General features: G+C 50.4%; 1 protein-coding gene across 6 annotated transcripts in view; it reads right to left on the reverse strand.

Annotated features, from left to right (window-relative positions):
• Positions 1 to 3,464: 3,464 nt before the first annotated feature.
• The window catches only part of APBA1 (amyloid beta precursor protein binding family A member 1), a 210,642-nt gene continuing 190,804 nt past the window's right edge, over positions 3,465 to 23,302 (reverse strand). For 4 of the 6 annotated variants that reach the window (XM_064490261.1, XM_064490260.1, XM_064490262.1 and 1 more), the window contains 5 exons: positions 20,078 to 20,257; positions 17,686 to 17,898; positions 9,881 to 10,000; positions 7,921 to 8,061; positions 3,465 to 7,148 (listed from right to left, as the gene is read on the reverse strand). In XM_064490261.1, coding sequence (XP_064346331.1) covers positions 7,077 to 7,148; positions 7,921 to 8,061; positions 9,881 to 10,000; positions 17,686 to 17,898; positions 20,078 to 20,257 — 726 coding nt within the window. In that variant the 3' untranslated portion in view covers positions 3,465 to 7,076. The remainder of the gene's footprint in view (positions 7,149 to 7,920; positions 8,062 to 9,880; positions 10,001 to 17,685; positions 17,899 to 20,077; positions 20,258 to 23,302) is intronic. The other 2 variants (XM_064490265.1, XM_064490264.1) reach the window with 1 other exon arrangement.

Raw genomic sequence — 23,302 nt, forward strand, 5'->3', positions numbered from 1 at the left:
TTTAGTTTTGGAAGGTCTTTTCTGGTAGGTTCCAGTCTTTTTTATCTGTGGGTGTCAGTTAGTTGTCATTTTGTTGTGTTTGTGAGAGGAGGTGAGTTCTGGCTTCTGCTCTGCCATCTTGGCTGCCAGCCCCAGGATAATCCAGTATGATTTCATTTAAGTCGTACTGCTGAGCTGGGCAAGATATTTAAGAAGCCTAATGAAAACTTTGATTTCATAAAACTGTTAGTAACAGGGATGGATTGCATAGAATTGAGTGAACTGATGAATATGGTTATTTTTGGTTGTTTGAAGTGTTAGTGGCTTTTAATCTATGTTTTCTAATTGTTTGCCAGATGTTTGTCTCACTGTCGATATTGCCCCCAATGCTTAGGACAGAAACAGAATTTGCTAATGAAGTTGTCACAGAGTGTAACTCCTCATGATGTATAACAATGCTTGCTTTAAGTCTCTTGCTAAAAGCACATGTACAGTGCTTGTGTAACAACTGGGTATAAGTGATAAAATGCATCGCCAGTAGAGTGCTCCCCATTAACACATCTCTGAGCCTGTTCACAATATCTGATTGTTTTCCCCCAAATAGAGAACTAGGCAAATACAAAGGAGGCCTAGCACTGAGGGACATGATATAAACCTGGCGCAGGAGCTACCAACCTAGCATCGAGGGATACAGGTTTTGATCATCAGTGCTTTCTATTGGAAGTTTTGTAATCAAAAGGGGAAATGTTGGGAAAATCCACACAATGAGGTATAGGAAAGTCATTCTGGCTTATGCATGGTTTTACTTAAATTTTTACTGACTAAAGTGGCCTATTTTATGGCCTTTTGGACATGCCTTGTACATCTGCTTTGGCCTTGGGGAGGAATGCATTTGAAAGTCAAAATGAGTAGCTGTGGTTCAGACATCCAAGGTAAACTTAGGTGGTCATTGTGGACGTGATTTCAGACACGTTCCTGTGTTGTTGAGAACTCTAATCTTCTGAGCTGTGGCATATTTGGGATGCTACCAGCCATTCTCAAAGCAGTGTCTTCTGGCAGATGGCAGCTGCAGCCTTATGACCTCGAGGTCTCTTCTTGTTAACTGTCACATTTTTAGACAATAAAATTGCTTTAGATCAGATGTTAGTAGAAAAAAAGGAGACGTGTGTAGGGGCCAGTAGCTCTTGTTATATATGTGTTAGCACCATATCAGAAGTTAAAACATACTCAGATAAAAGTAGTCAACTGGCTACCTGGTTACAGGTCTCCCACAGAATGCTAGGTCCCAACTGGTTTTCAGGCTTATTCTTCTAAATTTCTCAGGGAATCAGATCTTAGTCAAGACTAGGTTCCAGGACTTGAAACTAGGGAATATTTCTAACTCAGTGTCCTTTCTCCAAATTGAGGTAGGACCATGCCCTGTTTTAGCAGGAAGTAGCCGGAGTCATCGCCCTAATCCCTGAAAGACCTGGGGAATGATGAAACAGGATTGGAGATTGAAACTGAGTTCCTTTGCCGAGTTTATGATTAACCCATTTATCTAAAACACTATTCCCCTTCTTGTCCAACACCTGTTCATCTTAAGATTGAGGAGTATCAAAGAAAAGGGGGGAATTACAACTAAGTGGGACACTATGGGGCCTTCCCAGGACAAACACCTGCCTCATATCCTTTGCTGTAGCTCTTCTCTGAAATAGCCAGATAATGGTATCTCATGTATGCTTCTTGAGTTTTTCAGATGCTAAAAAGCTACCACCAAATGGAAGAAATTACCTGCTTTATGATCATGAGCACATGGTCCCCAGACCTCCTGGCTCCTAAGGATTGGTCACTACCAACCAATAAGGGACTTGTGCACAGCTGATCACATACACTGGGACACCCCTCCTTCAGCGGGCCTTAAAAAATGCTCGGCTGAAACCCTTTGGGGGAGTTGGTGGTGGGGGGAGGGGTTTGGACATGAGCCACCTGTTCTTGCTCAGCCCAGCAGTGTTACTGGGGAGTAGGTTTTTGTCTGGTTGCAGGAGGAATTCAGAGACAAGACACGGAGGTCAAGAAAGCAAAGCGAGAATTTATTACTAGGTGACAGTAGGCTCTCAAGGGGAGAGTGAGTAGACTCAGGTGAGCAGCTATGTTGAGTTTTTTCCACAAGCAGATTATATGGGGTGAGAGATTCACTGGGAAGGGAGGGGTTTGGGGTGGTGGTCCCTGATTTTCACCCCAGCTCCACCTTTTTAAGGGAAGGAAGGATTTTTGTCGTTACTTCGTCTGGATCAGAAGTGTGTTGGTGCGTGATGGGTACTTCTTACCTGCAAGGCTAATTTTATTGTCATGAGGTCATAATGAGCAAAAGGTTATATTCAGACACTGGAGACTCCTGTCTTTTCCTGTCTTTCTTTGCCTCTAGGACACTTGTCACCCCAAAATACGTGGTTTCCTATCAGTCTGGAGGTTCCCGCTTTTCTTGGTCTGCCCAGTGTTCACAGGAAGTGCGGTTTCCTGCCATTTAGCCCATGCGCTCCTTTCTCTGCTCACATCTAGCGATCTGCCTGCTCTAACAGCAGTAAACCGTTCTCTGCTCCCAACTTTTTGGTCTCATTGTGCATCGGGCTTGCAAACTTGGGTTTGGTGACATGTGTGCCTCAGTTTTCTCATCTAGAAAAAGGGCACAGTGGCGGCATCTTAGAGGCATTGTGGGGTTTAAATGAGGTAGCCTGTGTAAAGGCCTCGGCACGGTGCCTGGCACACACAAGGTGCTAAAGGACGGGCTCTGAGCCCTCCGCCAAGCTGTGGCTTTTCCACACCCAGTGAGATACGCTTTCTTTCTGCTTCCCTCAATAGCAGACATCTCTGTGTGGCAACATCTGTCCTGTGTGAGAGGGGCACAGCCCTGATACAGGGCTCAAGTTCTGCACACCCTCCCCGCAAGGTGTTTGGCAGCCCCAACTCACAGACCCTCAAGGGCTGGGCTTCACAGGGGAGACTGGGCAGCGGGTCCACAGAGGAAAAGCATTAAGGGCATTTTGCTTTAGCAACAGGGCTGGATCCTCTGTGTTGGGGAGCTGGGTGCCCTCAGCCCACTGGTGGCAGCAGTGAGGTCATGCCTGGCGAGCTTCAAAAGTAGAATTGCAAAGAGCACCAGAAGACCCTTCTAGAAAGTCCTCAGGAAACCTGAGCTAGGTGAGGGTGGTGGGGAGACGGGGCAGCGCACAGCCTTCCTCCTCCTATCCACTTACCCAAGGCTCCCTCCCCTCGCTGGAGACTTCTTGGGGGAGGTAATTAACTTCTATTTTCCTTCTCTCACTGAGAAATCCAGCAGTTCTTTGCTCCCATTCAGCGTGCTCCAAGGACGCTGACAAGACTGTGGATTTAGGAAATGGGCTCTGGGCAGCGAGCAGGCCCCACAGGATGGGTAGGAGGTGGCCTTTTGTGAAAATGACATCTTTCCCCTACTCGGGGTCTTGTCTTGCTCCCCAAACCAATAAGACACTCAGCCAGGGCCAAGAGGTGATGTTCTTGTTTATTGTTGAGGCAACTCTTACAGACATTAGCGTTCAGTTAAATAAAGGAAGGTAACACATTAAATACATCACAACCCCCAAAACGGTATGGAGGAGGGGAGGGCGGGCCAGCCCGGTGACCAGACTGTCGGGAAGTACATTCAGTGGGTGTGCGGCGTCCACGTTCCAGGCTCACGTGAATATATATCTTATTTATATATTTATTTATATTTATATATAGAGATCATTGAGTTCTGTGTATACAAAGAACCATATTGTTACAAATACAATACTATACTTCTCCCAACGCTTTACAATAAGCTCTATTTCACCCTCTTTACAGAACAATAGTACAAGTTCATACTCCGGGGCTGTGCTGAGTATGTACAAGGAATTTCCTTCCCCCCCAGCCCAGTCCTCACAGCTGCCTTGATGGAGGGCTGGGACGTCAAATCCGGGCTGTGTGCGCTCAGGTCAGCCTCACCCAGGGCAGGAGCAGACAGACGTGAAACTCAAACCAGCAAGTGGCCTTGTAAGGGGGAGAGTGAACACACCTAAGAGGAGGTGCCCTTGGTTGTAAACATTGGTAACAGCCTCACCGCTGGGTTGAGGGACCCGAGAAGGGCTCAGGGGTGGGTTTCATCAGTGTGTTAGGTGTGAACAGGGGTGTGGGGGTGGCGGGAGTGAGGTGGGAGGTAGTAGGTTACTCTGGGACTCTGAGGCAGGTGTGCGTGGGCCATGTTCAGACTCGGCTGCAGGGAGGTGGGGTCTGGCGCCCCGCGAGGGGTTCCAGGCCCAGAGGAGCCACTCTGGTGAGGGGAGCAGGCTCTAGGCATGAGTCTCTTGGGGCTGGGTCTCTCATGAACCCAAGGCTGATGGTGGCTCCCTGAAATGCTCACGTTTAAGGAGGCAGAGTGGGTTCTGGTGCATCCTGGCTGGACCAGGAGGGGTAGACGGAACTGGGAATCTGTCCCCAAAGCAGAGTCACCAGCAGGTCCTAGCTGTGTGGCTTTTTGCCCAGGCCATGTTTGGGAAGGCTGCCCTGTTAGAGTCTTCCCCAGTACCCAGGGTTTTCAGGGATTTACATACATAACTATATATACTGGGATGTCAGAAAGGAAACAGGCCACCACATCTTGTGGGACTTTCAAAAACAGAGTCACTACTAAGATTCTGCCTCCTTGGTTAACTTCCGAAGGCAGGTTCACTCCCTCCGTCCACTGGGGGCAGGGAAGAGAACCTGGACTGAGCTGTAGAAACGTTCGCGCTCTGGGTGTGAGCCGTCACTTTTATTAAAACAAAGGTATGTGGTGATAATCTTATTCTAAAATGTTAGTCTTCTAGGAGAGTTTACCAAGTTGGCCTTTTCAATGCCTGTCAAACTTCCCAAGATTACCGTTCGGTAGCAACTGTGTTCTGCCTCCTCTCTCCTTTGGGTGAAGATTCCTCCTTGGAACCATGTGGGAGGATGCCCGGGAGGTGCTCAGGCAGGCAGTGCGAGTGCTCACCCTGGGAGCAGGCGGCACAAGCCCTGCCAGTGACTTCCCAAGGCTCCTGGTGCCTGCAGTACCAAGATGGCTTCACACCTGTCTTACCCACTCTCTTTTTGGCAAAGGAAAGATGAACTTATAATTCTTTATTATTTAATACATCATCAGACACTCTACAGTCTGCTGACCTAAGAACCGGTGTCCTGGCTCCTCACATGTGTGCTGTGTCGTCCTTGGGGCTGGTCTCCCAGCAGCACTCAGCTCAGCATCCTCCCCAGAAGTCCAGGGGGCCCAGACTGCCCACCCTGGACTCCTGGAGAAGGGGCCCTCTCAGCAGGGCTTGTACCACAGTCACACGGAGAGTCCAGCCACAGATGCCGCTGAAACAAACGGCTTTCCTGACTCTAAGCAGAAAACTCAGACGGTACAGAGATCCTGGGGGCACTGACCGCACAGCTCTCTGGTGGCAGTCTCTTGTTCCTAATCTTTTCATACTTATTTTTCTCCCTCCCCCAAATCCCTCCACTCAGTGTATACATACATACCACCCAGCACAGGCTCACTAGACTTCTATTTCCAGACACAACATAAATATCCCAGTTGTAGAGAACAGGGACTATATTAATATCACAAAATATATTAGTTTCTCTTCCCCTGTCTCTGCTGAGGTCACAAACAAAACAAAACAAAAACCAAACCAAGCCACGCCCAACCCATGTGAAAACAAAATGCTCTTTGGACCAAGGATAAGCGAAAACTGGCTCAGAATCATATTACTAAAACATCTGCACTGAACAGAGACAAAAACCCAGGACTGTGAGGCACCTGATGAAGACACATACGTTCCACGCCAAGTAAAAGCTGCTTCAGCCCCAAGCGGCAGCAAGATGTTTCTGGAGCACATATGGGGATTCTTAGGCATCGCTTTAGGTCATGATTGTGCCCTTAGTTTGGTGGTGTATGGACTGTTGGGGCCTTCCCAATGTCACAGCCTGCTCAGTGGTCCTGAGCAGAGAAGGCTGGTCCCACCTTGGGCCAGGGAGCAGAACAAGATTACGCCTGGACCCTTGTCCTCGAGGGGAGCGGCCTGTCCTTCCCAGACTCCGTGTGTGTGTGTGTGTGTATGTTGGGTGGGGGTGCAAGGGGAGTCCCAGTAGAACACTTGGAGCCCCGGCGGTGCTGGCAGGGCTAGGCCTCAGCCTCACTCTCAGGACGGGGCTCACAGCCCTGCGGGCCGCCCGCTGCAGCAGGGGCGCCTCGGGCGGCGTGGGCCTCGCTGGTGGCGGGGGGCTGGTGGGGGGGGGAGGAAGGGCGAAGCAGGTGCAAGTGAGACTGTGGCGCCTGCGTGGCGTAGGCGGCGGCAGCAGAGAGCGCCTGCCTGTGTGTGTGTCTAGCTGTTGGTAACCCGGGACAACCTAGGGTGGCCTCGGACACCCGGGAAGGGCCTAGCTCTCTGCAACGCGATGGCATCCTTGTCCAAGGTCGCTCCTCTTCTATTCTTGGGTGAAAAGGCTCATGTTAGAAAACACAACCGTGTTGAAACTAAAACAAGCCGCAGAAGAGGCATAAGGTTGGCTCAGAAGTTCTGGGTGGAAATAACGTGGGGTGCCCCAAGTACGCGGTGGGCGGGCACATCCGTAAAGACACAGGCTGGTCCCCCGTTACTACCTTATTCCCGGAGACTGACTGGACAAGAGCAGAGATCAGCGGCTGGATTGTAGGCACTGCTCAATCAGCTTCCTCACCGCTGCCAGGGGCTCCTGATAAGAGGTCTGCACCCCTCTTCCTGGGCAGTGACAACCCTCCTCGGGAACCCTCCCCCATAAGGGCCCTTCAGGGTGGTCCCAGGCCGACTCCAGGTGGACACTGGCTGCTCTCCAGTCCCAAGGGAGAGCATACAAAACTTCCCTGGTATTAAAACACAAAAAAAAGCAAACCAGAGAGAGACGAGAGCAGAGAGGCAGGTCTCTGGATTCTTTTCTTCCTGCGTGAAACGGAGTGCTGGGCACGAGAGGGGAACGTCTCAGTGGGCACACAGATGCAGCACGAGAAACACAACCACAAGTGAGGAGAGTCCTCCATGCATGCGCCCGGTGGGTGCGCGGCCTCAGATGTACACGGGCTGCTCCTGGGCCGTCAGCAGTCTGTACATGGCAGCCGGCATCGTCTTCATGTGAATCTGAGGGCGGAAACACACGTCAGTGGGGCGGAGGGGGGCTGTGTGGGCACTGCCCCAGGGTCGGGGAGAGGTGGCACCTCTCAGCATGGGGGGCTCTGAAGGGATCCCCACTCTGCCATTGCTAACAGAGACCTGACCCACGTGGCCTCCAGAAAGGGTGGAATCTATCGGCTTTCTAGTATGTTAGGGGTGACAGTGAACAATGAAAATCTAGTGGGGTTTATTTTGCTCTTGCCCTCACTAGGCTTTCTTTTCTTTTTTTTTTAAAAAGAACACCCTTAAAATGGAAGGAGGGCCATTGTGGGGTTTTGGCCGCTCCTGCCTGCCCTTGGCAGGGAATCAGCCCAGAACAGCTGTTATGGCCCCAGGGCAGTCCCCCCTGGACCAAGGAGCCGCCTCTGGGGCGTTGTTGATTCAACTTGAATCTAAGAGTTAAAATCTTCCAGGCACACTTGGTAGGATGAGCTGGGAAAAGTGGAGACAACTGGGCAAGCCAGAGAGAGAAGCCGCGTGAGTCTGAGAGCTGAAAAGAGGTGGGCAAATGGTGCCAGAAGAGAAGGCTGAAGGGCATGGGCTGGGATTTTGAGGAGCTGCTCTCAGACAACCACTCCTCACTGGGTTTAAAGTCTGATCTGGGACAGACAGACTGGCTGTGGAGGTGTGTTCAGGATGGGGAAGGACACTCAGGAGGGCTTCCCGGAAGGCCTGGTCAGGGCCAGGGCGAGCATGGGGCAGGGGCACCCGAGGACCCCAGCCCCAGACCCTCGCCTACCTCCCCCACGGCGTTGGAGAGGATGTGGACGATCTTCTCGTGCGGGGTGGCGACCACGCTCTGCCCATTGATCTCAATGATGCGATGTCCCACACGGACGCCTCCTCTCTCTGCTATTCCCCCTCGCATGAGGCTGCAGATCTATCAGAGTCAAAGACCAAGTTACCCATCCTGGGGCACCATCTGCTAGGGAGTTGGGTCGGGGCAGGAGCCTGCCTTTTCCAGCACTCCCTAGCCCCAGGACTCTCATCTATGAGAAACTGCCGTGGTTAGGCATTAGACACTGACATCTTTGCTGCTTTTACAAGCAACAGGGCTCTGGACACCCAGATGGCCCCCTTATTCACGTGCTTTGCACTAGAATATATAACATGTTATATGACAACCATTTGTTAATAGCTGAACTTTTAATATTATTGAATATGAACAAGGCAAATAAGGAAGTATAATGAGAAAAACAGGACGTCAGACCAAAAACTGTAAGGAGTAACTCTACCTCCTCTCTTAAGATGGAAATGAGAGTACGTAGGTACAAAGAACAGATAGGTTGGATATTTCAATTCCAAAGGGGAACTTCAAAGGTATTTCTAAACCTTAAGACATACATGGAATAACATTTTAATTACCTAAAAATCTTAATTAAAATTTGAGAGGAAAATAATAGGTTTTTTCTGTTTGCAAAGATGAATGCAAATAGCAGGTGCATCCAAAATCTACAGTATCAAGAGGGTTACAGATTTCTCACCAAAGCCCAGAATTACTACAAGTCCAGAACAAGGTAAACCAGGACAAAAAGGGAATAGTACTGAGTATGGAGTTTGTTTGGGATGAAGAAAAAGTTCTGGAAATAGATAGTGGTCGTGGTCACAACCACTTCATGAATGTACTTAAAGGCACTGAATTGTATGCCTAAAAATGGTTTAAAGGGCAAACAATGTTGTATATGTTTTATCACAATAAAGGGGGAAAAAAGGAAGTAGTTTAAGGCAGACATTGAAGTGAGGAAAGTACTCTTTATCCTCAAAGTGCCAATTCAGGTTAAAAAGGCAAGGATAAAGAAGCTGTGGTATATTTATACAATGGAATACTACTCAGCCATAAAAAAGAATAAAATAATGCCATTTGCAGCAACATGGCTGGACCTGGAGATTGTCATACTAAGTGAAGTAAGCCAAAAAGAGAAAGAAAATTATCATATATCAGTTATACATGGCACCTAAAAAATGACACAAATGAACTTATTTACGAAACAGAAATAGACTCACAGACAGAGAACTTATGGTTACTATAGGGGAAGGGGGGTGGAGGAATAAATTGGGAGTTTGGGATTTCCAGATAACAACTACTATATATAAAATAGGTAAACAAGAAGGTCCTACTGTGTAGCATAGGGAATTATATTCAATAGCCTATAATGAAAAAATCTGAAAAGGAATATAAATGTATAACTGAATCACTATGTTGTACACTAGAAATTAATACAACGTTGTAAACTGACTATACTGCAATAAAATAAAGTTAAGGCAGAGATCATTCACACATAACCCCCACAGGGCCTGGTTCTCAGCCCTGGCTGCGCAGGAACCTCCAGGAGTTTGGGAGCTGTAGAGCCCTGCCCCCAGGGCGCCACACCCGGGCCTTGGGGAGGTGGAGCAGCTCTGTGGGTCTTAATGCACAGCCGGGGTGGAGACTGGCAGCCCCCAGAGAGATGGGGATGGTGGGTCCCTCCCAAACTGTCTCAAGTTGGCAGCTGGGAGGGCCACCCTGCACGTCACAAAGGGACGCTGGGCTCAGGGGCCAGGGCTCCGGAAGCGCATAGGTCTGCTTTCACCCATTCATCCCCTCCGTGCTGGATTCTTTCTGGGAACTGACCAGCTTTTAAAAATACCCCCAACACCCAAACCCTGTGCTGCAGTTTTGCATGTTAGACTTTTGGAGAAGATGTGGGGGCTGTACGTACAATTCCGTTCTGGACGCTGAACCCCAGCTGGTAGCGGAGGTCTGGTCTCCGGATCAACACAGTAGTCACCGGGGGACACCTCACGATGTTCAGCTTGACTCGGGCCTGGTTCTTCAAGCCCTGAAACGAGAATAAAACACAGGGGGTTCGATGACCATCAAGGCCCACACAAGAGGTAAAACAGATGGCAAAAGATGCCCCGTGAGGCTGTTACTTCGTCAACTTCTGCAATGCCCCAGCATCCAGCTGGACAGCGCCCGAGCTGGACAGTCCACGCTAGACTGGGTCAACTCGGGAGAAAACCGCCCGGTTTACTCGGAGCCCTTTCATCACATTTCTGTGGGCAATGTCTTCACCGAGGGAAATGGACTGTGTTCAAGGCATCCGAAAACAGCGGTCACCTGTGCAGCTCAGAGGAAAACTGCCACGGGTGTTTGCTGGCTTCAAGGATGAAGGACGCACAGTCTGGTCAGGTGAAAGACAAGGGTGACATGAACTTTTTCTCCAGCAGGCATACTTGTAGCAATTCCTCCTTTTCTAACAAAGAACATCTGACCCATGGCAGTGGCCCAGCTCACTGGGGCTTGCCACCTCTCGCCTCCGTGCTCCGCTTCCCCACTCTCTGCCTGCGAGAGATGTTCCAGCTTAGCAGCATTCCCACAGGCACAGAGGCGGGACTCCAGTCAGTGAAGGCCCCCTCGGGAGAGCGGTAGGACCAGTGCTGGTGGAGAGGGAAGCAGAAGGAAGCAGGACTTGGACACAGTCTTCAATGCCATGCTCCTTGGTAACACGCCCCTCCCTCTAAGTCGGAATGGAGTACAGGGGCAAAGTTGGTCTTTAAAGATTAAAAGGGCCTTGGTCTGATTTCCGAGCCTGTTTATAGAGAGCTTCCTCCACCCGTTCTGATCTAAGCTGAGCTCAGGCCCCTCTTCCTGCCCCTTGAGCACGTGCTGTGCAGTGACCAGAGCCCGGGTCTGTGCAGGAACACCCCTAGAAAATCATCACAAAGCCACACTGTCCTTCACTCAGGCGATGGGAAGGTTTCGCCCCCGCAGGTCCCAACACCAACTTGTGAGCCTCACCCAAGAGGAAGGTGCCGGACAAAAGTAATTGCGTCCTGAGATGAACTTGTCTCCTCAGACTGCGTGCTCTGCCTCAGGCCACTCCTATTTACCTGATGGTCCAGACTAACTGGCCCAAATGGCCCATATTGGGGTGGTTTCCAACCTGCTTCATGGCGCACAGAGAAAAAGACGGGTAGAGAGACTGGGGGCTTGTAGCTAGAGGCCCCGCTTTGAGAGTTGAGGTGGGGGAGGACTCAGCACGCCTGCCAGATGCCTGCCTTACTGGACTCCCACCACGAGAGGCCAGCTGATTGGGGAACGGCACCTGATCAGCCACAGGCCCTCTCCTCCAAAGGGCTGGAGGTGAGGGAGAAGCTGTTCCTAAAAGCTGGGGCTGTGGGGTGAGCAGGCATCCTCTCCTCCAGAACACAGCAGCCAGCAGAGGAGGGAGAGGAAAAGGTGGGCCCCAGTCCACCCAAGTCCACAGCATCCCCCATCAATTCAGGTGGGTCCAGTGTGTGCCCTCTAAGGTCAAAGTGGAGAGAGACGCCCCGAGAACAAGGACAAATCCATTTCTGCCTGGAGGGTGATGCCTCCTCTTCTGTAAACAGAAATCTGTAAATTCCACAGCCACTGCTGCCAGCTGTCACTCTGACCAGTCTGCAAACTCTGCAGGAGGTCAGGACTCCTACTTCACATTTCACAGATGAAGACGCAGCCACAGACATGAAACCTGCCTCGTCCACAACTCAGTGGGGTCAGGACTAGGGTGAGGGGCCCTCTGCTTAGGCCTCTGCTTTCCTCACAAGCACCTCGCCAAGCAGAGAGGTGAAACTGCTGTTTGTTAGAGGACTTCCATGCCAACAGAATTTGTGGCAAGAGGGTGACTTCCCTCTGAGGGGCAAAGGTGACCCACACACCTTTTGCTTCTAAGTAATAAAAATATGCTTTAGCTTGAGAGATACATAGGGGCTTTTTTTGAGCTCTGGTTGTCTGGCTTTATTATGCTTGGTCAACAGGCATATACCAGTGGTTCTCAAAGTGGGAACCCCACCCCAGCGGTCCCAGCATCACCTGGCCACTTCTGTTAGAAATGCAGAGCTGGGGGTCCACCCAGACCTCCGGAACCAGAAACTCCAGGAGTGAGACCTAACAATCTGTGTGCTGACAAGTCTTCCCAGTGACTTGCCACACACTTCCTCGGGATACACTCCATTTGGAGAACTGGTACAGACCACCACTGCACAACAGTTAATTCACCTGCACTCAAGGATGCTCAAAGCCAAAGACTTCAGTTCACTACTCACATCCGTGGCCAGTGTGCTCTGTGAGAGCGCCGGCTAGCAACACCAGGGTGGGGGACGGCTTGTGGGAGAGCTGGGTGGCCTTGTGCCCAGCCTTCCACCCCATGCGTGTGAGCACCTCTAAGGTCACTATCCATCAAAGCCCATCCTAATGATGAAACCAGCTGAACCACTTGTCACTGACTGCTGACTGCCACCAGGCACCGCCCTGGAGTCACAGGAGCTGCCTCTTTTAACCTCCTTGACAAACTGGCAGCTGTAATTATGACCATTTTATAGAAGAGGAAACAGGGTCCGAGATGCTAAGCAATTCTCACAAGTTCACCCATAGCAAGATTCAGTCCCAGGTCTATTTGTGTTCAGACCCACAGCATGTCCCCTACATGGTGGCCCCCCATCTAGACAACAGGAGAATATGTGTTATTTACGAGGAAGGCTTGCTCAACAGAGAAGCCAGGGAGGGCTCTAGGAGAACGAACTGGTTCTCTTATCCCAGCCTTGCACAGGGCCCTGGTTTTAGCTTACTTTCCTGCCTGGTGAGAGCTCTCCAGGGCTGCTGCTCCCTGGCCGCCTCACTTCCTTTGAGCAATTCCAGTTTTTCTTCTTAACATGTGAAACTTGGGGGGTTCTGTTTAATCTCCCACCTCCAGCTGTTTTCTCAGTGTCCTGAGTTGTTTTCTGGACTGGAGCTGCCTGATGGCTATGGTGACGCACTATGCACTCACAGGCAGTGGTTACCAGCATCCTTCTGTGGTTTCCAGAACATCTCTAGGAAACCTCTCCTGTTCAAGAAATGTTTTCAAACTGGAGCAACGGAATGAGCCGAGGGTGAGTCTCCCAGGATAAAGGAAGTCTGCGGGCATCCAGGCCTTCCGCGCAACAGCAGGTCCTATCACCTACGCTCACTAGGGGATGTGCCGGACTTCTGCCCCTAACAGTGGACCAGTGGGGCTGGGGGAAGAGGCCTCTGCTGTGCCCGGAGACCTGGGCTTGAGCTGTGTTTCCATCACCACAGGCTGGGGGGTCTTAGACCCGCCACTCCACCTTCTTCTACCTCAATCTTACCTTCAGAAACAATGGTGAAACCCACTAAGGGCTCTTCCACTTCTAATTTCTATGATTTCACCCCGTGCCATGCTTTTTTATTCTTTCCTAACAGTGTCTGCTGACAACACCACATCTCAACCATGTTTAGAAACAGCTATTTCTAGGATTAAAAATTGGCTTCTTTTGTGGGGGATCATTCAGATACCCTTTGTGCATATGCTTCTCTCTCCCCTGAGCGCCTCTTCCTTCTCACTCACCCAGTAAATACTCACGGATCACTTGCAGTGGGCCAAGCATGTGTCAGGCGCTGGGACTCTGGAGCCAGGCCTCCAGGAGCTCGGGGGGGGGGGGGGGGGCGGGCGGTGGGCACAGGTAGGGCAGCCAGAGGCCTCAGTCCCTTCCTGTCTCTCCCCAAATCACACACCACCGGACCAGGAGAGTGTGGGGAACAGGAGCGAAGAATGCAGAGAATGAGGAGCACAACCATTCACACAAAGCCACCTGCTCTGAATGTCTACACCTGTGAACGACTGTGGGCATCCAGGTCTGTGGTTCAGGAAAACCTTAGAGAGCTACTGAAAAGCAAGAGAAAGACTTCTCCACGTTACCTAAAATGTTTGCACAGCTCTGGCGGGTTCCTTCCTTTTGTGTGAATTGATTTCAGATGCCTGATTTGTCCCTCTGTGAAAGAATTTCTAGGCTGGGGATATTGGCTGCTAGACAAAGCCCAGAGACATGGCAATTTGGAATGACTAGACCATGCACTGGCTCTGCTGTTTCTAATCAGTGCTTCAAGTTGGGTCCCATTAACTTGGATTTCTTAGCTCCCATTTTAATGGAGGTGCCAATTAAATAAACGGTCACTTTGTCCCCATGACAACAGTGGAACAGTGCAGCCAATTAAGAAATACGGTGGGAGGGGAAAAGTAGGGAAGAAGGAAGCTGGAATGGTCTCTATAGCAACGGGAGAGCAGACCCAGGACGATCCTGTGGCAGGAAAAGGGATCACTGATGCTCTAGTTTCAAAAAGAAAACAAATCCGGAGGGCAAGACCATAGAGGTCATGGCATGAACGGGCAGGCCGCTAACATGCTTTGCCTACCAATAGTTACACTTCAGGAATTATGACAGGAAAAATAAGAGCTAGGGAAGAAAGCAATTAAAATAATTCAACACCTGTAACTCTGTTCTAGCAATCTATCCTATCTCCTTACAGCCAGGGGAGAAAAGGCCCACATGCATTAGAGTGGCAAGGCGCAGAACACAAGGCTGTAGACTCTTATTCCTCAAATCCCCGTCCAAGACTGGTGATGTCACCAACACCGCCCACCTCCACCTGGGAGTCTGCTGAAAATGCAGAATCTCACTCACCCCAGAACTGCCAAATTTTAAAGATTGCCGGGTAACTCAAATCAAAGTTTCCAAAGCATTGATGAGATGGTAACATTCTCTGGCAGGTGGTGGGGAGGGGCAGGGGTAGGTGGGGACATGGCTGGGCCGGTCACATTTCTTCATTCCACAGGGCAGCGCATCCCGTGGCACTGAGACCGGCAGCTGTGTCCTAACTGGGGCCTGCCTGCTAAGCACCTCTCTGCCAAGGGCAGCCACAAAGGTGCTGCCTTTCTTCCTCTCACCTTCAGCAGTTATCTTTCTTTCAGTGCCACATGGCCTTTTAATTTTCTGATTCTTTATAGACATCAAAGGTCAGCTACTCACGCAAATCTTTTCTCCTTAGGAAACTGCTCAGACGTAGCGTGCCGACTGCACCCTGTGCTAGTCTGTTTCCACCTTGACAGGTGATGTACTGGACAGAAGGCGTGTCCCTGGGTGGTACCAGGGGACGTCAGCAGTGCCCTCACGGCCTCCCCCGTGGGGAGAGGGGATCTGGAATCTGTAAACTGGGGATTCCTGGGCACCTAGTTTATACCTTCTGATGACTCCGTCTGTGCCAAGGTCCTGCCACCCCTCTCCCTCATGGGCTCTTTTGTGAGGAAGGGAGGCGACCAGTGCCAAAGGCTGGGCACTGCCTGGCAGGCGTGTAATGAGCCCGGGCAAGCAGCCTCTCCAGTCCTCAGGAAGCCCTGCTTATTCCCACCCAGGCCCCAGCCCCACCTTCACTCTAGGTATCCCCTCTTCTGGCCCCTTCTTTCCAGAGGCAGATCAACTCCCCATCCTCCTCCTCTCCAGACCTCTCTCTCACCCCTGAAGTCCAGTATCCCTAAGGCAGGCTGTCTCAGCCGCAGCACTGCTGACATTCGGGCTGGACAGTCCTTTGCTGTGGAAGCTGCCCTGTGCATCACGGGATATTTGGCAGCATCCCTGACCTCCACCCACCGAGGGCCAGGAGTCGTATCTCCTTCTCCCGAGCTGTGACACCCCAAACTGTCTTGAAGACCAACTGTCCAGATCCCCCAGGCTGAGAACCACTGCCCTCGGGTCTGACCACACGCACTGCTGCAACAGTATCAGGGTGGCTGAGTGACCTGCCTCCACCACTGATGAGCTATGTGACCTTGAATGGTTGTCTCATCTTTCTGTGCCTGTTTCCAAACTCATACACGGGCAAACAACAGCACCTACCCTACAGAAGGCTGCCGAGAGCGTTCCATGAGTGAACATGCACGTTCTCAGAATGGTCCGGCGCACAGCACCCAGTCACTGTTAGTATCAGTCCCTTCATTCACTGCCCCCCCCCAGCGAGCCCAAGCTCCTTGCGGTGCAGACTGTGTCCAATGCATCTGATTCCCGTGGCCCCCTGGCAGTTGTCACACGTGCACAGGTGTTTAATAAGTTACTTACTCACCGGTATGAAAGGGCGTCAGCGAACCTTGGCACATGTGAGTGAGAAGCCAAACGAGGATGTGTCCTTCCTCCCCTATTCCTGGCCCTCCCTCGCGCTTCCACATTATTACACCATCAGATTAGCCATCCCAGGCTGGGTCAGACTTGTCTCCCCTTGCCACAGAGCCGGCCCATCGATTCAAGCAGAAGTTCCCAAAGGCCACTTTCCTTTCTGCTATCCACACGGGTCTTACTCCTCTTCCAAGACCGACCTTAAAAATCAGGTAACATTCTCCGCGCCAGAATGCTCTTGGCATTTCTCCTCTATGTTGCCATCAGGACCCGCTGAACCTCTTGAATTGTACATTATCCCCCGTGTACAGACTGTCACTCTGGCTTCTCCGCAGTTCAGCTCAGTCTAATTAAACATGTCTGAATGAATATGCATGTTCAAAGTAGGTTCTTTTATCTTTAAATATGTTACGCATGAAGTAGAATTCAAGTGTAAGATGTAACAAAAAGAAATTAGGCCAAAGAGGACTATTTCTTTCCGGATGTGATTATCTTAAGAGCAATTACAATCTGTTTCATTAAAAGCTAAGAGGCATCCATCTCTGTCCTGTGCACTCACCTTGGCCTCTCCTCCACCGCAGACCCCTTGGCCAAGGATGCTGGCTTTTGTAACTTTCTTTTACTTAGAATAACTTTTACATTACATTCAGTCTGTCTCTCTCCCCCCCAGACGTGCGCATGAGCACACACTAACACACACAGATCTATGTTCTAGTTAACTCTTTCAGGAAACCCCGAGGGACCAAAGAAAGTCACAGGGTCTCAGGCTGCCTGTGGTACCACAGTGCTTGGTTTCAGAGCTAGTGGGGCCTACTGATACTGTAATGGAAGAGAAATACTCTTGCTCCTACTGGCCATGCACTCACCAATGCTTGAAAGATTACACATGGATGCTTCATTTCTAAGAAGAAAATCTCATTTCTTCCCCTCAGATATTCATATTTAATCTTCCTTAAGCAGCTCTTCTCAGCCCTGTGCAGTAGCATCAGTTCAGGCTGAACAGGCAGTAACTACATTCAGGTGTTAGGAGTACACAGACTGTACCACAGTTTCCTTTTTTCTACCTGGTATGTGTGGATCATATTATGCAGGCTCTGGGGGAGGAAACACTCACAGAAATACTCACCTGGATCACAGTGAAGGAAAAAGTGCTCTGGGATTTGAAGCAATTCCATGATTTGTAACAGGGATGGCAAGTCATCTTATGTGCACCAAGCTGACTATAAGTGATTGCCTCGATGACTGAACTGAAGAAAATTCTGTTGCGGCTGAGTGGGAGAGAGTGCTGTGATTGATTCATGATGTCTGCAATGAGCATAGTATTGGTAAGTGGTGCTATGTGAGCCAGTTAGTCCATCCCTGTTTCTAAAAACCATTTCAAGGAGGAACCTGTAAATAGCAACCTGATGGTAAACACCCAAGTCCATGCCTTTTGTATTTGTGTGCTTAGCACTTAAAATATGCTTATAAATATTAGTGATCTCATAGCATTTCCGGTCTACAACAGAAGTTGAAGCCTTTTCCCATCTCCAGGTACCTTAATAATGCTCTGGCAGGTGGAGAGAGGCAGGCCCACCAAGCTGGTGCCGTTTATGGACATGATCTGGTCCCCGATGTTCAGCTTCCCCGATTTCTCTGCTGGTCCTCCGTGCATCATGTTGGCTATGATCACAGTTGGCAAGATGGATCCCCAGCCAGACTCGACAATCACCACACCTAGGATCTCCCCTTTCTGCTTCTCTATGAAGACCTGAAAGGAGAAAGAGACTTAGAAAGCCTGAACCAGCAACCATCCAAAGTAGCGACAGAAATCAAAGCGTTTCCTCTCTTCCTGTCTGGATTAGACATGACAGACATTTCACTGATGACTCCAACCCAAACAAGTCATGTCTTCTCTATATTCCATGGCATTTGGAGTTTGTAACAAATGATGTCACACACGCCCATATCATTTTTGGTCATTCTTGTTCCACATAAGCAATCCTGCCTCAGTAATACAACCATGAGGGGTGGTTTTGTTTTGTTTTGTTTTCCTGTAGTCCCCAGTGAAAGAAAAAAGATACCGCACAGGTGGAGGCTCTGGTGGTATGCTATGGTTTCTAGCTTTTGGATTCTATGCACAGGTCCCCTCTTCCATTCCACAATGTCTCACAAATCCTCTCCAACATTTAAGATTCCTAAGTTAAAAATAAATATACGTTATAGAAACACTTCTCTGCAAGGAGAAAGCTGAGAAAAAAAGGTTGGAAGTGCAAAAACAGAAAGACCACGGCCCTAGAGACACATTTTTCGTGGCTTTCCCTAGCCAGGCAGAGAAGCTGGGAGTTAGTTTTGGATACGTGCAGTCCCTTAAGGCAGAGACACCACAAAGGGGTAAGATGTTTCTTGGAAGTAACCAGCGGAGAGTATGTGTGTATTTATTTATTCATGTTCACAGATCCACATATGCTCAAACACGTACTGTGGTGGGGGCTGTTGGGGCCTGACAAAGCCCTCTTCACAGGCTGGCTGGTGTCCCTTTTCCCCTGCTGCTGAAGCAGCTCGCAGCTGGCCCCTTCCATGGAGAACTCCCCTTGGCCAAGTGGGAGACACCATCTGTTATGGGCTGAACTGGGCTGCTGCCCACCCTCCCCTCCACAAATTCATATGTTGGAGTCCTAACTCCCAGTACCTTTGAAGATAAGGTCTTTTCACAGGCAAGCAAGTTAAACCAAAGTTATAAGGGTAGGTCCTAATTCAGTATGTCTGGTATCCTTATAAAAGGGGGAGATTTGGACACAGAGACATGCAGAGTGAGGACACGGAGAAGACGGTCATCTACAAGCCAATGAGAGATCTTCCCCTCACAGCCCTCAGAAGGAAGCAACCCTGAGGACCCCTTGATCTCTGACTTCCAGCCTCCAGAACTGTGAGGTGGTACATTTCTGTTGGGGAAGCCCCCCAGACAGGGGAACTGTGTTAGGGCAGCCTGAGCACACTAACAGCCCCCGTCGACCTTGGTATCAAGGCCTGCTTAGCACCGGGTACCAAGGCCTGCCAGCTCTGTTGGCTCCAGGTGGGACAAGTCTGTCCTGCGAGGTGGGACCTGGAATTTCCCTTTGGATCAGAATGACTCTCATCTTCAGCAAGACCACATTCCTCCTGGCATCCCCACCACCCTGCTGCCCACTTTTTCCCGAGTGCACCCTCCCCCCAGATCCCTTGAACAACACTTCCTGTCTCAGGCCCTGCTTCCAGGGAACCTAGGACACCTAACATACATTAGTGGATAAACAGATCACTTTCTCGTATCTACCGGGTGAAGTCCAAGCACCTCACCTCAGCTGGACTCCCGAGACCTCCGGTTCTGCCCGAAGCCCATGTGGCCTCTGCACCTCCTCTCCGCACATCCCTGCTCCAGCCACGCGGCCTCATTCCCAGCTCCAGACAATTCCTGAGCTTTCAGATGCTCATGCTACTGTTACTCTGGCCCAGCCCTCTGCTCTCCTCTACCCTTTCCAAAGATTACCCAGACCTCCTGACCAGCTCAGATGGCCCTGTTCTCCCCTGGACACTCCTGCAGAGAGTTTGGTCCCTGGAGGGGCATGGCAGTCATCATTTGAGACCCGAGAGCCTAGACGGGCTCCATTCTGCCCAGCACAGTGGTCTCCGACCAGCACTGTCATTTAACATCTTCCCTGCCCTTTCTTGGCCTGGGGGCTTGGAAAGGGAACCTGCCCCAAAGCCAGCTCAGGACTGCAGGGAGCAGAGGATGCCCTGCCTCACTGGCCACGACCCTCCGCTGCAGTCTTTAACAACAGGGCCTCACAAAGGGGAACCAGAGATGGGCCTGAGCCCTCAGCAACGTCCTGTGAGTACCGGCCACTCTGCCTTCACCTCCCCAGCCACGGAGGGCCCAGCTCAGAGAACAGCTTCAGGAAAGTACCTACATCTTTGCAGTTTTCCGACTTGGAGAAGTGGATCAGGTCATCGTTGTACATGTCCTGGGTGTTGAGCAGGTCACTGTACTCCTTCTGGCTGAGATCTTCGGGGTTAATCCCGTTGGCCCTGAGGAATTCCTGGTACGCCACGCTAAACGCCTGCCCGATGGACTGTGCAATCAGCTGGGCCTAGACAAGAACCACAGAGGGAAACGGGACGTCAAGAGGGCAGCGCTGCTGGTGGACCACCCGGGTCCCATCCGGACTGGGGAGCCTTAGGCATCAACCAGCCAGCGGGTCTGGTCTCCATGCGGCACCACTGCCTGCTAGAGGTCATTTCTAAATCAGTGAGGACGTTTTTAAGTACAACAATGACCACAGGGGAGCTACTGGCATTTGGCGGCTAGGAGTCAGAGATGCAAGACTTACTGCCACGCGAGGACAGGCCTGCACAGGACGAGCTGTTCTATGTCCTGCAGTTCTCTAATATCCCACCGGACACTCATGTACATGTAACACCTGCGTCTGATCACCTGCATCTGGGACTCAAGTCTAGTTTATATCAGAACACAAGACTTTAACTGCACCGCTCTAAAACACACCGAACACTGCAAGGATATAACTATTACTATGCAGATTGAGATAAGCCAATACTTTGCTTTGTCCATCATTTTACCAGGAGTAAGCTTTAGCTTTGTGACTTTGGAAAATCACCAACATCTGTGCCGTCTGTGGGACGCAGGTCACAACAGATCACACCCCCGTCAGGCTGCACGCTGGCTCTAGTGTGGTGATTCTGTATGCATGTGTGTGCCTGTCCAGCTCCTATTTTCTTATTTAGTCCTTAATTCAAAATGTCAGGAAGTTTACAAGCGTCAGCTGAATACTGTGTTCTCATAGCCAAACTTACTAATCAAGCAGGTGTAAGCAGCAGACAACTCCATTATTTCTCCTGGAATGGCTGGGCCCACGTATTTACATGTTGTAGTTAAGTACAACTTTACTTTAGATGGCTTTCCTTTTACTTCTCCTTTGTGTTACATTTAAGGCAATACTTTATTTTGTGAAAAAAATTTCAAAAAGGGAGATTATACTACCTATGAAATTCATTTCAGGATAGTAATGGGACATGAGAAAATATTTATTATGCAAAAGGACTGTTGAGTCCAGCAGAGTCGAGAACACGGATCTAGTCTGACCTTATATTTTTCAAGTGAGGAGACTGAGGCCCAGAGACACAAAAGAACCGGCTCTGTGTCCACACAGCTCACAGGACGAGAACTCTGCTTCTATCGTGGCTTCTCCTGCACTGGGCTTTGATGACCTTTCCTTGCATTAATCAATCAACATCACAACGCGGGACAGCCAGCAGCACTGGGGCACTTCTTACATGCCGGTGCTGCTTATATGCTATACAGGCACCACCACATACATCCCCACATCAAGCCTACGATGGAAGCACACCTGGTCCACAAGCCCTCATCCTCAGCTCTGGAGGCAGTGTTTCAGAAATTCAGAAATGTTCACATTTTAGAAAGGTAACCAGGTGCATATATCATACCTTATATACAAATCCCATTTGAGCCTGGACAAGTGCCCTATACACAAATACAGTAATTTTCCTGCAGCAAATTGTGTAAGAGTCACAGTAAGCTGGACAAATCCTATGAAGTGTTTCACGGCAGCTCAGAGCAGGTTTATCAGCCAACGGAGTACAAAAATGCCTTTTGTTTCTCAGAGCTCTTAGACTTTGGAATTGTGGATCTGTCCTATTTGTTCCCATTGGACAGATCAGGAAAAGGAGGTTGAGAGCTTAAGTTGGGGTGGGAGTGGGTGGGGTAGGGGCTGGGAATCCTGGCAGCCTGATTCTGGAGCCCCTCTCCTGCCCACTGCTGGGGACTGCCACTCTGTCAAACTGTAGAGGGTAGGAAACTCATAAAACAACAAAAAGCTCTAAGGCAATGTTTTACACACACACACAATTCCAGTCTACTTCTCTCCCTACCTTTGGTAAGTTTTGCCAGAAGGAACAAATTAACAATGACATCAAACACATTAGGAATCAACTAAACTTCTATAGAAACAAACCAACCAACCCCAGTGATAGCAGAACTTTCTGGCCGGGGCTAAGAAATGCTTAGCTTTTCTCCCTCTGAGAATCTGCTGACATCACATGCTGCAAGTCCCATCAGGGAACATCACCTGCCTCCTGCCAAGGCATCGCTGCAGGCACCAGAGATGCGTGTGGACAGGCGGACTGAAAAAATGTATGTCCCAGAACCTGACCAGCAGACTGCCCGACCGTCATGAGTGCATGCTCCTGGCAAACGCACAGGCTACTGAGAACCACGTCCACCTGAGGCACACGGCACCCACTGTACACTGGACGCCCAGCAGCCGCAGAGCCCGCCCGCACAGTGAGGGGATTCCTACCCAGCTCTCCCACTTCTGGAGCCCACACACGTCTTCTGTCCTGGGCTTCGGAAGCAAAGCGGCGAGATTCCCAGGTCCACTCATGCTTCCCCACTCTTCCCCTTCGTCCTGTCCCCTGCAGACACAAGACCCCGGGGGAGAGCCACCCTCCTTAGAAGCGCCAAGCCAGGGGGAGGTGGCAGAGGATGGACTGTGCTGGGACCTTCATGCCTGGTGAGCTGTGCTAACTCCACCTTTTCCCCAGCCTGCAGAGCACATGAAGCTTAAGATTTTCAATTTTAACTCCTTTGGAACTTTCCGAGAACCTTCTAAAACTCATTTTCTCCCAGTTTCCAAGTCTGGCCACTGTTTTAGAGGAATAGTGGGGAGAATGGCCAGGACAGATGCTGCAAGCTCTGCCTTCTCAGCGACCCTGTCCCTGGGGCTGCTCTCTAGGGAACCAGATGTGTCAAGGATGGTACGAAAGTACAAGCACCTGCCCTCTGTGGCTACAGCCATGACAGCTCCAGTTCCCTGGAGGAAAGCAGCTTGCCCCTGACTCCTACCTTCCCAGAGGAAGGCCATTTACTAGATGGACACTCCTTCTAAGGAGCCAAGGCAGTTTTCTATAAGTAGATAAGGGCTCTCTGCTCAATATGAGAAACAGAGCTTACTCTACTGCAGCAGGAGGAAAAATCAGCCCAGTAAACAGCACGGACGGGGCCCTCTCTGGGGAGGCTCTGCAGTTCAAGACCATTGTAGGACTGGATCCCTGGTCGGGAGGGAATTTCCGAGGCCTGCCAAACTTTGGGAGAAGCTCGC

Source organism: Camelus dromedarius, chromosome 10, assembly GCF_036321535.1.
Source record: "Camelus dromedarius isolate mCamDro1 chromosome 10, mCamDro1.pat, whole genome shotgun sequence".
NCBI classification, from domain to species: Eukaryota; Metazoa; Chordata; class Mammalia; order Artiodactyla; family Camelidae; genus Camelus; species Camelus dromedarius.